Source organism: Macaca thibetana, chromosome 11, assembly GCF_024542745.1.
Source record: "Macaca thibetana thibetana isolate TM-01 chromosome 11, ASM2454274v1, whole genome shotgun sequence".
Taxonomy (NCBI): Eukaryota; Metazoa; Chordata; class Mammalia; order Primates; family Cercopithecidae; genus Macaca; species Macaca thibetana.
Window position 1 is genome coordinate 107,865,105 of NC_065588.1, and position 13,651 is coordinate 107,878,755.

Genomic DNA, 13,651 nt, shown 5'->3' on the forward strand with positions numbered 1-13,651 from the left:
AATCATAGGCTCATTAAACACCGTGTATAAAATAGGCAAGCAGGGTTCACATTACAAAAGAGAGTCCAGGGTTTTAAAAGCTTACCTGGGTTGGACTTCATGGTCTCAATGATCACATCTGTCATTTCTCGACGGCCGAGATGCTGATGGATAATTGCTACTTTCTCTCCTGGTGACTTCCCTTCTAAACAAGCTACAGCTGAAGCGAGTGTCGTCTTTTTTATCTCCTCATCAGACATTTCCCCGGCTAAAGAATACATGAATGATTAATACAAGGTAATAAAACAAGCTCCTCTCTGTTCTCTATTCCTCCATCATTAGGTTTCCCTTTTCTTTCTCCTGCCTTCCGCCAAGATGATAAAAAGCCTTTGTAGTATCCATCTCACTCACCTCTGGGACCACTGCAGTACCCAGCAAACAGTCAATAAGCAGCCAGGACAATGTACTCAGAAATGCAGGGCTGTTCTGAAATCATGCACTTTATTTTTATTTTTTGAGACAGAGTTGCACTCTGTCACCCAGGCTGGAGTGCAGTGGCGTGATCTTGGCTCACTACAACCTCCACCTCCCAGGTTCAAGTGATTCTCCTGCCCCAGCCTCCCGAGTAGCTGGGATTACAGGCACGCGCCACCACGGGCCTGGCTAATTTTTGTACTTTCAGTAGAGATAGGGCTTCATGTTGGACAGGCTGATCTAGAACTCATGGCCTCAAGTGATCCGCTCACCTTGACCTCCCAAAGTGCTGGAATAACAGGTGTGAGCTACTGCGCCTGGCCCGAAATCATGCACTTTAAAGCAAATTGCCAAAGGGGGAGCCTTAGAGAAGGTTCAACAGTGATCATGCCCAGAAGAGCTAACATTTTAGTAACACCTGATAAAATGAAATTGTGTTCAGCCCAAAATGAAGATATCAAGTCCATTAATAAACAAAATTTCAAAAACTTGTAGGGGTAGTCTTAAACATCCTGGCTTATGCTCATGCCATGAAGCAAACCATGAAAATCTGTGATTACTGTCTTAAATCAATGAAACACATGAAAAGGGAAACGGTATTTGGAGGCTTAACTTAAATATCCCGAATATAGGCTCTGTCAGGGCAGGGACAAGGCCTGTTTTGCCCACCACTGTATTCCCAGCACTTATACCACAGTGCGGAGCACATAGAGGAAGCTCTCTAAATATTTGATGAATAAATGACTACATGACTGACCCACGCGGATGTCTATATGCGGCTAATATCAATTCAGCTGACTTTCAGAACTCAGAAGCCACTTTTAGCCTTTGGAAAGGTGCTCATAAGCTATAAAATCATATTCAATCTTTAATTTGCAGCTCCAAAGGTCATATCCTCAGGAAGTTTCCAATGACACCATCTCTACCTGACCCCATCCCTCTCTCCAAACCAAACACATCTTCTTGTAATAGTTTCCCAAACTGTTTCTCCTTTCCTTCACAGCACTTACCACAGTTGTAATTCTACACGTATTCTGCACTTATCTAAATAATCTGTTTCCTCCACGAAACTGCTGCTGCCATTAAAGCAGAGACCCTGTCCGATTCAGCACACAATAAAAGCTCCAGCAAATATGAGCGTAAGTTTTTTGTTTTTTGTTTTGTTTTGAAATGGACTTTATCTCTTGTCACCCAGGCTGGAGCGCAGTGTCACAATCTTGGGTCACTGCAACCTCCACCTCCCGGGTTCAAGTGATTCTCCTGCCTCAGCCTCTCTATGAGCTGGGATTACAGGCACCTGTCACCACGCCCAGCTAATTTTTGTATTTTTAGTACAGACAGGGTTTCACCATGTTGGCCAGGCTGGTCTCGAACTCCCAACCTCAGGTAATCCGCCCGCCTCAGCCTCCCAAAGTGCTAGGATTACAGGTGTGAGCCACCGCGCCCGACCAAGTATTTATTGAATGAATGTTATTATTAGTTAATTATCTGAGGACCAAGGAACAGAGCCAGAGCTGCATTCCCCACTAAGGAGCTTCCTTGTGTTACTGATGTGAAAAGCTCAGACTCAAGTCCAGCTCACTGAGTGAGAATCCCAGTTTCACCCATCATTTCACCTTGGGCAAATGATTTAAATCACTAAACTTCAGTTTTCCAATGTGTAAGAGGCACATGCCACACCCATCTGCCTCTCAGAGCTGTTGCAAAGATAATTAAAGAATACAATACACAAAAGGTGCTTAGTACAGTGTTGGGATATAGGGAGTGTCTAAATTTTAGTTATGACTATGGTTAGGGGGCACTTCAATGGATATCCTTCCAAAAGGGAACAATTTAATTAATCCAGGGACAGTCCAGCGTTGCTGGGGACCCAGTCCCTGCCTTTACGAAGCCCAGAAGGAAGCAAGTGAGACAGACACACCACTCGACTCTCTCGAGAGGGAGCCGTGCCAGGTATAAACGGAATGCCCTCAGACGGCACAGGGAAGGAGGTTCGGGGGCAGGGCTTCCCTGAGATAACAAACGGGAAGGCCTCTCAAGGGTGGATGGGAAAGAGAGGGATCCTGATCACCTCTCCATGTCTTCCTGAGGCAAGAGCCCTAGCCGCGGGCTTTTCCCGGGCCAGTACTTTGGGAGAGGGAGCCCTCCGGACCCAGACCCGGCTACAGGGAATGTGGCGAGGCCGCGGGACTCACCCGCGGCGCTGAAGCCGAAGCCGGCGGGGACGGGCGAGTGTTCCGCGAGCTCCAATCGGATGACAATCAGTGACACACTCATAGGGCAGGCGCTGGCCGGCGCGGGCCCCGGCGGGCTCAGGCGAGGCTGGAAGGCGAGCCGAGAGGCCGAGCGGCCCGGGGCCGGCAGCCCCGCCACCGCCTCAACGCAGTGGCCGCCGCCTCAGCAGCAGCAGCTCCTCGAACAGCCCTCGGAGCCACAACAACCTCCACTTCCGCCTCCCGGCCGCCGTCGCTGACCCGCGGTTTACGCATGCGCGCAGGACCGCGCACCGCGATTGGGCTGCGCGGCATGGGGTCAGCCACTTCCCTTCCGTACGGGATCTCGAGGAGGTCGGAGCGGAAGGACGTCGTGGCGATTGCTAACGCTGGGGTCCCGCACTTAGGCCGAGCTGCGTGTTTTCGTACAGCCGCGAGTTAACCTCTGCCTGCCCTAGAGGCCTGGTCCTAACCCACCTCGGCTGACGGCGCGGGATCCCTGGCTCCGCGAGGTCTCCGAATTGTCCGAGCTATCTGTTATGCAGAACTTTGCCCCTTTGGTTGTGTTTGACTCCTCTCTCTAACCCTAGCATGGGTGGTTTTGTTTCTGTCCCACTTTACAGATAGGTACAACGAGGCTCAGAGAGGTGAAGTTGCTTCTAAGGGGCCTTAGAGAGTGGTGACTCGATCGCTTTTCAGATGGCGATCTGGCTGGGCGCGGTGACTCACGCCTGTAATCCCAGCCCAGAGGCTGAGGCGGGCGAATCACCTCATATCAGGAGTTCGAGACCAGCCTGGCCAACATGGTGAAACCTCTCTACTAAAAATAGAAAAAATTAGCCGGGCGTGGTGGCGAGAGTCTGTAGTCCAAGCTACTTGAGAGGCTGAGACAGGAGAATCGCTTGAACCCGGGAGGCAGAGGTTGCAGTGAGCCGAGATTGTGCTACTGCACTCCCACCTGGGCAACAAGAGCGAAACTCCGTCTCAAAAAAAAAAAAAAAGAAAAGATAAGATGGCGATCTGCTGGTTAGGAGCGCAGTGCTGCAGTTAGACCTGGGTCCTCCTCCCCACTTTGACTCCTCCCCTCGCCTAACTCCTAACCACCTAAACTCCTGGCTTTAGTTGATCTGACCTCCTTGGTCTCCCAAAGTGCTATCACTTCACAAATGTTTACTGAGAGTCTAGACACCCTTGAGATGCTTGAGATACATTGGCGTATAAGATAAACACAGTTCCTGTCTGTGCTGTGAGGTCGACCTACATCAGCAGTTGTGCAGTCTTGATAGTATAGTCATTGCATAAAGTTGGCATGATATATCCTCATGCAGTTGTGAGGATGAAATGGAATTATGTATATGGAGATAACATTAGCTTTTCTGAGGCTCAGCATTCTTTCCAGTATGTCAGACTGGCTTTTGTATGTAGATATTGACACAATTAATGCATATGGGACACGTACATGACAGGATGCTACTCTAGGTACATTGTATAATACATATATAAGTACATAGTACATTCTAGATGTGTGTGTATGTGGACTATATGTCTATGACATGACTACAAGATATATGTGTATATAGATCTTGTGACTACATCCTATGAAATACGTTTCCACATGCCCTGTTTAAATCAGGGTTTCTCAACTCTGCAGTATTGACATTTTGGGTCCTGATTACTTTTTTTGTTTTTGGCAAGGGGGCGGGGTGTCCTCAGCATTGTAGAGTGTTTAGAAACATCCCTGGCCTGACCCAGTAGATGTTAGTAGCACCTCTCCCCAGATAGTGACAACCAATGATGTCTCTGGACCTTGCCAAATGTCTTCTTGGGGTTAAAAAACATAACCCCGTTGAAGAATCACAGGGTTAGGTGAAAGTGCATAAACCATACACACATACTATATGCATAAAACCTATGAGACCTCTTGTGAACTTTTTTAGTATATTACTGTAGTAGATAACATTTCAATGTGTGCCAGGTACTAATTTGAGTGTTTCATATACCTTGTCTCATGCAATGGTAACAACAACTTTATGAAACTGGTACTATGTCTCTATTCTACAGAGGTGTAACCTGAGGCTCAGAGAAAGAGTAACTGGCTCAGGATTACACAGGTAGTAGTGGCAGAGCTGGAATTGAAATCCAGGCAATCTGAATCCAGAACCAACACTCTGTATCTCTTTACTAAACAAACCTTTTTTTTTTTTTGAGACAGAGTCTCACTCTGTTGCCCAGGCTGGAGTGCAGTGGTGTGATCTCGGCTCCCTACGATCTCGGCTCACTGCAAACCTCGGCTTCCTGGGTTCAAGTGATTTTCCTGCCTCAGTCTCCCAAGTAGCTGGAGCTACAGGCGCGCAGCACCGCGCCCAGCTGATTTTTGTATTTTTTTTAGAGATGGAGTTTCACCATGTTGGTCAGGCTTATCTCGAACTCCTGACCTCGTGATCTGCCCGCCTCGTCCTCCTAAAGTGCTGGGATTACAGGTGTAAGCCACCGCGCCTGGCCCCAAGCATCTTCTTAATGTATGACAACACACACTGTGTGTGCATTTTTATGAGAACATCATTTAGGTAGCAAGTCTGCATTATCATGCTAATCCCATTTTGAGTGTCAGAAAGAAGACAAATAAATCTTTTTTTTTTTTTTTTTTTGAGACAGTGTCACTCTGTCGCCCAGGCTGGAGTGCAATGGCACCATCTTGGCTCGCTGCAACTTCCGCCTCCTAGGTTCAAGTGATTATCCTGCCTCAGCCTCCCGAGTAATTGGGATTACAGGCACCTGCCACCATGCCCGGCTAATTTTTGTATTTTTAGTAGAGACGGGGTTTTGCCTTGTTGGTCAGGCTGGTCTCGAACTCCTGACTTTAGGTGATCTGTCCGCCTCGGTCTCCCAAAGTGCTGGGATTACAGGCGTGAGCCACTGCGCCCAGCCTGACAAATCTTCTTTATGGTAGATACCAGTAACAGATAACTAGAACTGTTAGCCAGAGTTGGGCAGGTTGGGAATGTTACAGCTCTTTGTGGCTGCCAAGGATTAAACCTGTACCCAGCTTTTCCCTATTTTCTGATATCTCCAGTTTATGCATCCTTCCAACTCATATGAAGCACCTGCTATGTGTCTAAAACCTGTACTAAGTCCCAGGGGATGTATATATATATATATATATATATATATATATAGAGAGAGAGAGAGAGAGAGAGAGAGAGAGAGAGAGAGAGAGAGAGAGATATGAATAAGATAGTCCTTGTCTTAAAAGGAGCTTATGAGTTCAGGAACACGTAGACGTGAAAACAGGCCGGGCACGGTGGCTCTTGCCTGTAATCCCAGCACTTTGGGACGCTGAGATGGGAGGATCACTTGAGGTCAGGGGTTCAAGACCAGCCTGGCCAACATGGTGAAATCCCGGCTCTACTAAAGAAAAGTACAAAACCTTGTATTCCCAGCACTTTGGAAGGCCAAGGTGGGTGGATCACGAGGTCAGCATATCGAGACCATCCTGGGTAACACAGTGAAACCCCATCTTTACTAAAAATACAAAAAATTAGCTGGGCGAGGTGGTGGGCGCCTATAGTCCCAGCTACTCAGGAGGCTGAGGCAGGAGAATGATGTGAACCTGGGACATAGAGCTTGCAGTGAGCCGAGATCGAGCCACTGCACTCCAGCCTCGGAGACAGAGCAAGACTCTGTCTCAAAAAAAAACAAACTTAGCCGGGCATGGTGGTGCACGCCTGCAGTCCCAGCTACATGTGAGGCTGAGGGAGGAGAATTGCTTCAACCTGGGAAGCAGAGGCTTCAGTGAGCCAAGATTGCTCCACTGCCCTCCAGCCTGGTCATCAGAGCAAGACTCTGTCTCAAGAAAAAAAAATGGAAGCAGTTACTGCGTAATGGGGTAAGTGCTCTGCCAAAGATTTGGAGAAGAGGCAATGGGAGTGAAAAAAAAAAAGTCCCACACTCTACCTGGAAAAAGAAAAGAAAAGGCTCCCCAGAGGAGCTAAAACTGAGGTTATGAGGTCAAAGTGAATGGAAATTCATCTAACAGATAAAGCAGGGAAAGGTGTTCCAGTCAGTGAGCACAGCAGGTACCAAGGCCTAGAGGTATGAGAAATGACAGCATTTCCTGCCTTGGGAAGTGGCTAGAGCAGAACAGTCTTCTGTAGTTGAAGGAATAAGCAGACTGCTTGTGGGAACATTTCCCACATGTTGGTTAGCGGGACTACGTGGAGGACAGTGTCCTCCATAAGGATTAAAGTTGCCCCTTCAGGCCCCAAAAGCATTTTTCATCTCCACTAAGCCCTCACACAAAATGTATTGACCACTTTTACAAGTGTGTAAGTAAATTTCTCCTTCTATCATAAACATTGGCCTTGGCATAGGAACGTAAGTAAAACTGAAAATACGAATGAACCTTGACATTTTTAGTTTCAAATATTGCCCCCAAATTGAGCAAATTTCCACTTACTGTCATTGCATGGTGGTATCCTCAGCAGATGGTTGCAGGACTCCCTGCAGATACCAAAATCTGTGGATGCTCAAGTTCCTGATATTCAATGGTGTAGCATTTGTTTATAACCTATGCACACCCTCCTATATGCTTTAACCCATTTCCCGTTTAGAAAAAAAAAGTACTTGGCCAGGCACAGTGGCTTGTAATCCCAGCACTTTGGGAGGCCGAGGCAGGTGGATCACTTAAGGTCAGGAGCTCAAGACCAGCCTGGCCTACATTGTGAAAACCCCTCTCTACTAAAAATACAAAAAACTAGCTGGATGTGGTGGCAAGCCCTGTAGTCTCAGCTACTCAGGAGGCTGAGGCAAGAGAACTGCTTGAACCCGGGAGGTGGTTGCAGTGACCCGAGATCACGCTACTGCACTCTAGCCTGGGCGACAGAGCGAGACTTTGTCTCAAAAAAAAAAAAAAAAAAAAAAAAAAAAGAGAAAGCAAAAAATGTGCAGCACGCTGCCAGCACAGTATTCTCAGGGCAAGCAGGATATGAGTTAAGTAATCCCTAGATTACTTATAATACTGGCCGGACATGATGGCTCACGCCTGTAATCCCAGCACTTAGGGAGGCTGAGGTGGGTGGATCACGAGGTCAGGAGATCGAGACCATTCTGGTCAACATGGTGAAATTCTGTCTCCACTAAAAATACAAAAATTAGCCGGGCGTGGTGGCGCACACCTGTAATCCCAGCTACTTGGGAGACTGAGGCAGGAGAATCGCTTGAACCTGGGAGGCGGAGTTTGCAGTGAGCCAAGATCATGCCACTGCACTATAGCCTGGTGACAGAGGGAGACACCATATCAACAAATATATATATTTAATATATATTATATGTATCAAATTATACTCATATCAAAATATATAAATATATACATACATATATATGTATACCTAAAACAGTGTAAGTACTATGTAAATAGTTGTTAGCCTGTATTTTTTGTTTGCATTTTTTGTTGTATTGTTATTTTATTGGGTTTTTTTGTTTGTTTGTTTTTGAGATGGAGTCTCACTGTATAACCCAGGCTGGAATGTGGAGTGCAGTGGTGCGATCTTGGCTCACTGCAACCTCCACTTCCCGGGTTCAAGTGATTCTCATGTCCCAGCCTCCCGAGTATCTGGGATTACAGGCGTGCACCACCACACCCAGCTAATTTTTTTTGTGTGTATTTTTAGTAGAGATGGGGTTTCACAATGTTGACCAGGTTGGTCTCGAACTCTCAACCTCAGGTGATCCGCCTGCATTGGCATCCCAAAGTTCTGGGCATTACAGGTGTCAGCCATTGCGCCCGTACTGTGTGTGTGTGTTTTGTTTTACTTAGAATATTTTCTATTGTGGTTGGCCGAATCTGCAGATGTGGAACTCACAAATACAGAGGGCTGACTATACATGAGAAACACATTATATTCAGGATTTACCACTTAAGAGTCCTTTCTCTAGGTGCTTATAGAGGTTGAGTATCCCTTATCCCAAATGTTTGGAACCAGAAGTAGTTCAGATTTTGGATTTTGGTATATCTGCATATGTATAATGAGATATCTTGGGGTTGGGACCCAAGTCTGAACATGAAATTCACTTATGTTTCATATACATTGTATACATATAGACTGAGGGTAATTTTATACAATATTTTAAATAATTTTGTGCATGAAACAAACTTTGTGTTAAGTACTTACGTGTGGAATTTTTCACTGTGGCATCGTGTGGGGGCTCAAAAAGTTTTGGATTTTGGATCACTTTGAGTTTTGGATATTTGGATTAGGGATGCTCAACCTGTGTAGTTTTTTGAGTCCTGGCCGGGCACTGTGGCTCACGCCTGTAATTCCAGCACTTTGGGAGGCCAAGGTAGGTGAATCACCTGAGGTCAGGAGTTTGATACCAACCTGACCAACATGGCGAAACCCCATCTCTACTAAAAATACAAAAATTAACCAGGTATGGTGGTGCCTGGTACCACCTGTAGTACCAGCTACTTGGGAGGCTGAGGTAGGAGAATCACTTGAACCCGGGAGGCAGAGGTAGCAGTGAGCCAAATTCATGCCACTACACTCCAGCCTGAGCAACAGAGTGAGACTCTCAAAAATAAAAAAGTTTCTAATTTTGGAGCATTTCAGATTTCAGATATTTGGATGGGGGATGCTCAAACTATATAGTTATGGAGTCCTTTTGGCCCCACGGAATTGACTCCTCTAAACTCAGAGGCTGTCTTACCAACCTGTTTTGCACTCTCCTGATTTTTAGTAAGCTTTTTAACTGTAGAAATCACATCAAAAGCTTAAAAATTTTCATGAAGAAACTAGAATTTTCCTTTATTATTTTGGTTTTTTCCCCATCTTTTTATTTCAAGCTTATAGAAAAGTCGAAAGAACAATAATCTCCCGTTATACCTTTCATCTAGACTCACTATTAATGTCTGGCCATGTTTGGTTTTCTCTATACACAGGTGTATATAGGTATGCATCTGTATACGTGTGCATGTATGTGTGTTGTGTCTGTCTTTTTTTTTTTTCTGAACTGTTTGAAAGTAAGTTTGGGGAACAGTTACTAGGCTGCTGCAGTGATCTGTAAGTGGAAATGATAGTGTTTTGTGGTGTGAGGGTGTCATCGTAAGTGCTAGGAGGAGGCGAGTATAGGACATCTTAGGAGCACACAGGAGAAACTCCTAATGAGTCTTTTCTGACTTCCAGAAGAGGCTTCATGAAGACAGTGACTGGTAAACTACAACCCAAAGGACTGTTTGGAATTAGCCAGGCAGCTGGTGGAACACAGCATTGCAAAGGAGGAGAACATGGGTTTGAGGAAACTGCATGTAGATATGCGTGTCCAGATCATCCCAGGTTGAGGAGAAAAAATGGGGAGTTGCTGCAAAAAGGAATGAGGTTTTTTTTTTTTTTTTTCCTAAGATGGGGTCTGGCTTTGTCAACCAGGTTGGACTGCAGTGACACAATCTCAGCTCACTGCAGTCTCCGCTTCCCAGGTTCAAGCAATTCTCCTACCTCAGCCTCCCGAGTAGCTGGGATTACAGGCGCCCAACACCATGCCCAGCTTATTTTTGTGTTTTTTAGTAGAGATGGGGTTTCGCTATGTTGGCCAGGCTGGTCTCCAACTCCTGACCTCAAGTGATCTGCCCATCTCAGCCTCCCTAAGTGAAGAGATTACAGGCCCGTGCCACTGTGCCTGATGGGAGTAGACCTTAGAGGGCCTTTTAAGCCAGGCTTAGGAATTGAGAGTTTATTTTAAGGGCAATGAGGAGCCATTGAAAGAGTTGTTTGTTTGTTTTTTGAGATGGAGTTTTGCTCTTGTTGCCCAGGCTGGAGTGCAATGGCACGATCTTGGCTCACTGCAACCTCCGCCTCCCGGACTCAAGCGATTCTCCTGCCTCAACCTCCAGAGTAGAGGGGATTACAGGCATGTGCCACCATGCCCAGCCAATTTTGTGTTTCTAGTAGAGATGGGGTTTCTCCATATTGGTCAGGCTGGTCTCGAACTCCCAACCCCAGGTGATCCACCCACCTCGGCCTCCCAAAGTGGTGGGATTACCGGCATGAGCTACTGTGCCTGGCCCAGATTTGCAATTTTGAAAGAATACTCTGACTGGAGGGTGAAGAAAAAATTGGAGAGAGGTCTGAGAAGAGGCAAGGGGGCCAGTTAGGATCCATGGGCAAGATGGTGGCAGTGAGAATGCAAAGAGGTAGATGAGATTTTCAGGAGGAAGACTTGACAGCACAGAACTATATGGGGCGTGGTGAGGTAAAGACTGCGGAAAGTTACCAGGTGTGGTGGTTCATGCCTGTAATCCCAGCACTTTGGGAGGCCAAGGCGGGTAGATCACGAGGTCAGGAGATTGAGACCATCCTGGCTAACACAGTGAAACCCCGTCTCTACTAAAAATACAAAAAATTAGCTGGGCGTGGTGGCGGGCACCTGTAGTCCCAGCTACTCGGGAGGCTGAGGCAGGAGAATGGTGTAAACCCGGGAGGCGGAGCTCACAGTGAGCTGAGATTGTGCCACTGCACTCCAGCTTGGGTGACAGAGCAAGACTCCGTCTCTAAAAAAAAAAGAAATTGCGGAAAGTCAGGGCGAGTCCCAGCTTTCTAGCCTGGGCAGCCGAGTGAGCGATGGAGCCCTTGACCGAGTAGCCAGGGAGGGAGGAGACACTGAGGTCAGTTGTGGGTGTGATTCGAAGTGCCTGTTGGAGATGGGTTAGAGATGTCTGGCTGGCCCCTCTGACTCTAGGATGGAGGCCTGCGTGGGAGGCAGTGCAGGCACGTCACGCCCTGTGCCTTCTTCCCACACAGCCTCGGCTTCACCATGTGTGTAAGGAGCTGTTTCCAGTCCTCCTGTCTCCAGTGGGCGTGGAGGACAGCCTTCCTGAAACACATCCAGCGCAGGCACCAGGGGTCCCACCGATGGACGCACCTTGGAGGCAGCACCTATAGAGCAGTGATTTTCGACATGGGCGGAGTTCTCATTCCTTCTCCCGGGAGAGTCGCTGCGGGTGAGCTATTCATTCTGTTTCACTTTGGGGGACTAGGGTGGCGGTGGGAGAATGGAGGGTGATCAGGAAGGCAGAGGGGAACACTTGGGCAGCAGTGTGTCCTAGCAGGCCATGCTCTGGCTCTCGAGTCAAATTCCAAGCACCACTAGGGGGCTGAGTGTCTTGGGCGCATGGTTTAGCTTCTCCAGATCTTACTTTCCTCATCATTAAATGAGAGCTAATGGTAGTGCCTTCCTCCTTGGGATCTGGCGGAGAGTTATCCATGGGAATCACTTGCTTAGCACAGTGATTGCTCAGTGCATCCTAAATTCTCAATCAATGATGAGCTGCCATGAGTACTGTGATTAGAATTTAACCACCAAGGCAGGGCACAGTGACTGAGGCCTGTAATCCCAGCACTTTGGGAGACCGAGGTGGGAGGGTCGTTTGAGCCCAGGAGTTCAAGACCAGCCTGAACAACATAATGAGACCCCATATCTGCAGAAATTTAAAAATTATCTGGGCACGTTGACATGCACCTGTAGTTCTAGCTACTTAGGAGGCTGAGGTGGGGGGATCACATGAGTCCAGGTGGTTGAGGCTGTAGTCAGCCATGATCATGCCACTGCACTCCAGCCTATGTAACAGAGGAAGACCCTTACTCAAAAACAAACAAACAAAAAACCCAAAGAATTTAACCACTTTTTCTTGGGAACTGTGCTGCTTCTGAAATCTAGAATGCTGAAAGTCCCCTTTTGATTACAGCCTTCCTCTGTTCTACCCCACTCCCTCTAAACCTGCTTCTGGACTGACAGGGTAAGAGTCAGCCCTCTGGTGTCTGGTCTTCTCTTTACCTGCCCCTTCCTGGTTTTACTTCTTTTCTACTCAGTTCAGCTTTTATTAGTTAGAGTCGTTTGGGCTTCAGGCAGTAGAAAACCTAAAAAAAATAGTGACTGAAACAAGCTAGAAGTTTCTCTTGCACATAAAAGCCCAGGTATGTGGTCTGGGGCACTGTGTGATGTGACTCTGTGGTATCAGGGACTCCAGCTCTTTCTAGCATGTTGCTCTACTGTGACTTTTCATTTCCACTCTCACCTCATGGTCTGTCTTGGCTGTCTCACCTGCTGCTATCACATTCTCATGCCAGCCAGCAAGAAGGACAAAGGGGCAGACAGACAGCCATCCCTCTCCTTTTGAGCTTCTGCGGTGGCCAGCTGGCCAGTTCTCCATCCTGAATCAACCCAGGCACAGGTTTTCTATGCCTGCATGTCTAGGCTTTCCAGCACTGCTGACCAAATTACTCAGCCATGCAAACTGGCTGCACAAGCTAGTTTTGAGCTCCAGCCTCAGGTGGGCCCTTGGTGCTACACCTGAGCCTCTCTGTTCTTTCACTCATATCTCTGTCATGTTTACCTCAGGGGCTGTTCCAGACTGTCTGCTCCCCCTGCTCCTTACCACCCCCAAATATTCTTGTTCTGCAGACAGCTGAATCTATTCTTTTACAAAGAACGTAAAGACTAAGCCTGAGCAACACAGTGAGACCCCATCTTGAGCTAGGATTGCACCACTGCATCCCAGACTGGGCAACAGGCTTTTTTAGAGAACCTGTCTCTAAAAAAAAAGGCAGTGGGGAAGAACATAAAGATCAGTGAACAGAAAGTTTCTTGACTTTCTCCAGAATATCTTAAGAACCAATTCACTTCTCTCCATTCCCACTGCCTCCACCCTTGCCTTCTCTCACCCAAATGATGTCATCAGCCTCCTAACTCTTTCCCTGCCTCTGGCTTTCTGGATTTTACAAAATCTCCTCCCAGCTCCAGAATTACCTTTCTAAAACATAGATCTTGCTTCTGCGCTTAGCGGCTCACACCTGTAATCTCAGCACTTCAGGAGGCCAAGGTGGGCAGATCACTTGAGCACAGGAGTTCACGACCAGCCTGGCCAACCTGGTGAAACCTCATCTCTACGAAAAATACAAAAAACTTACCTGGGTGTGGTGGTGCATGGATGTAGT

The 13,651-nt window shown here is 47.2% G+C and overlaps 3 protein-coding genes across 7 annotated transcripts in view; 2 read left to right on the forward strand and 1 right to left on the reverse strand.

Moving 5' to 3' along the window:
* BRAP (BRCA1 associated protein) overlaps positions 1–2,934 on the reverse strand; it is a 44,013-nt gene extending 41,079 nt beyond the window's left edge. The window contains exons 1-2 of the mRNA XM_050749744.1: positions 2,649–2,934; positions 86–247 (exon numbers count right to left, since the gene is read on the reverse strand). Coding sequence (XP_050605701.1) covers positions 86–247; positions 2,649–2,730 — 244 coding nt within the window. The 5' untranslated portion in view covers positions 2,731–2,934. The remainder of the gene's footprint in view (positions 1–85; positions 248–2,648) is intronic.
* ALDH2 (aldehyde dehydrogenase 2 family member) overlaps positions 1–13,651 on the forward strand; it is a 419,735-nt gene that overhangs the window by 294,766 nt on the left and 111,318 nt on the right. The window lies entirely within an intron of this gene.
* Positions 2,978–13,651, forward strand: part of ACAD10 (acyl-CoA dehydrogenase family member 10) — a 72,558-nt gene continuing 61,884 nt past the window's right edge. For 4 of the 5 annotated variants that reach the window (XM_050749657.1, XM_050749659.1, XM_050749660.1 and 1 more), the window contains exons 1-2: positions 2,978–3,178; positions 11,459–11,658. In XM_050749657.1, the coding sequence (XP_050605614.1) occupies positions 11,472–11,658 (187 nt within the window). In that variant the 5' untranslated portion in view covers positions 2,978–3,178; positions 11,459–11,471. Of the gene's footprint in view, positions 3,179–11,458; positions 11,659–13,651 lie in introns of those variants that run through there. The other variant, XM_050749661.1, reaches the window with a different exon arrangement.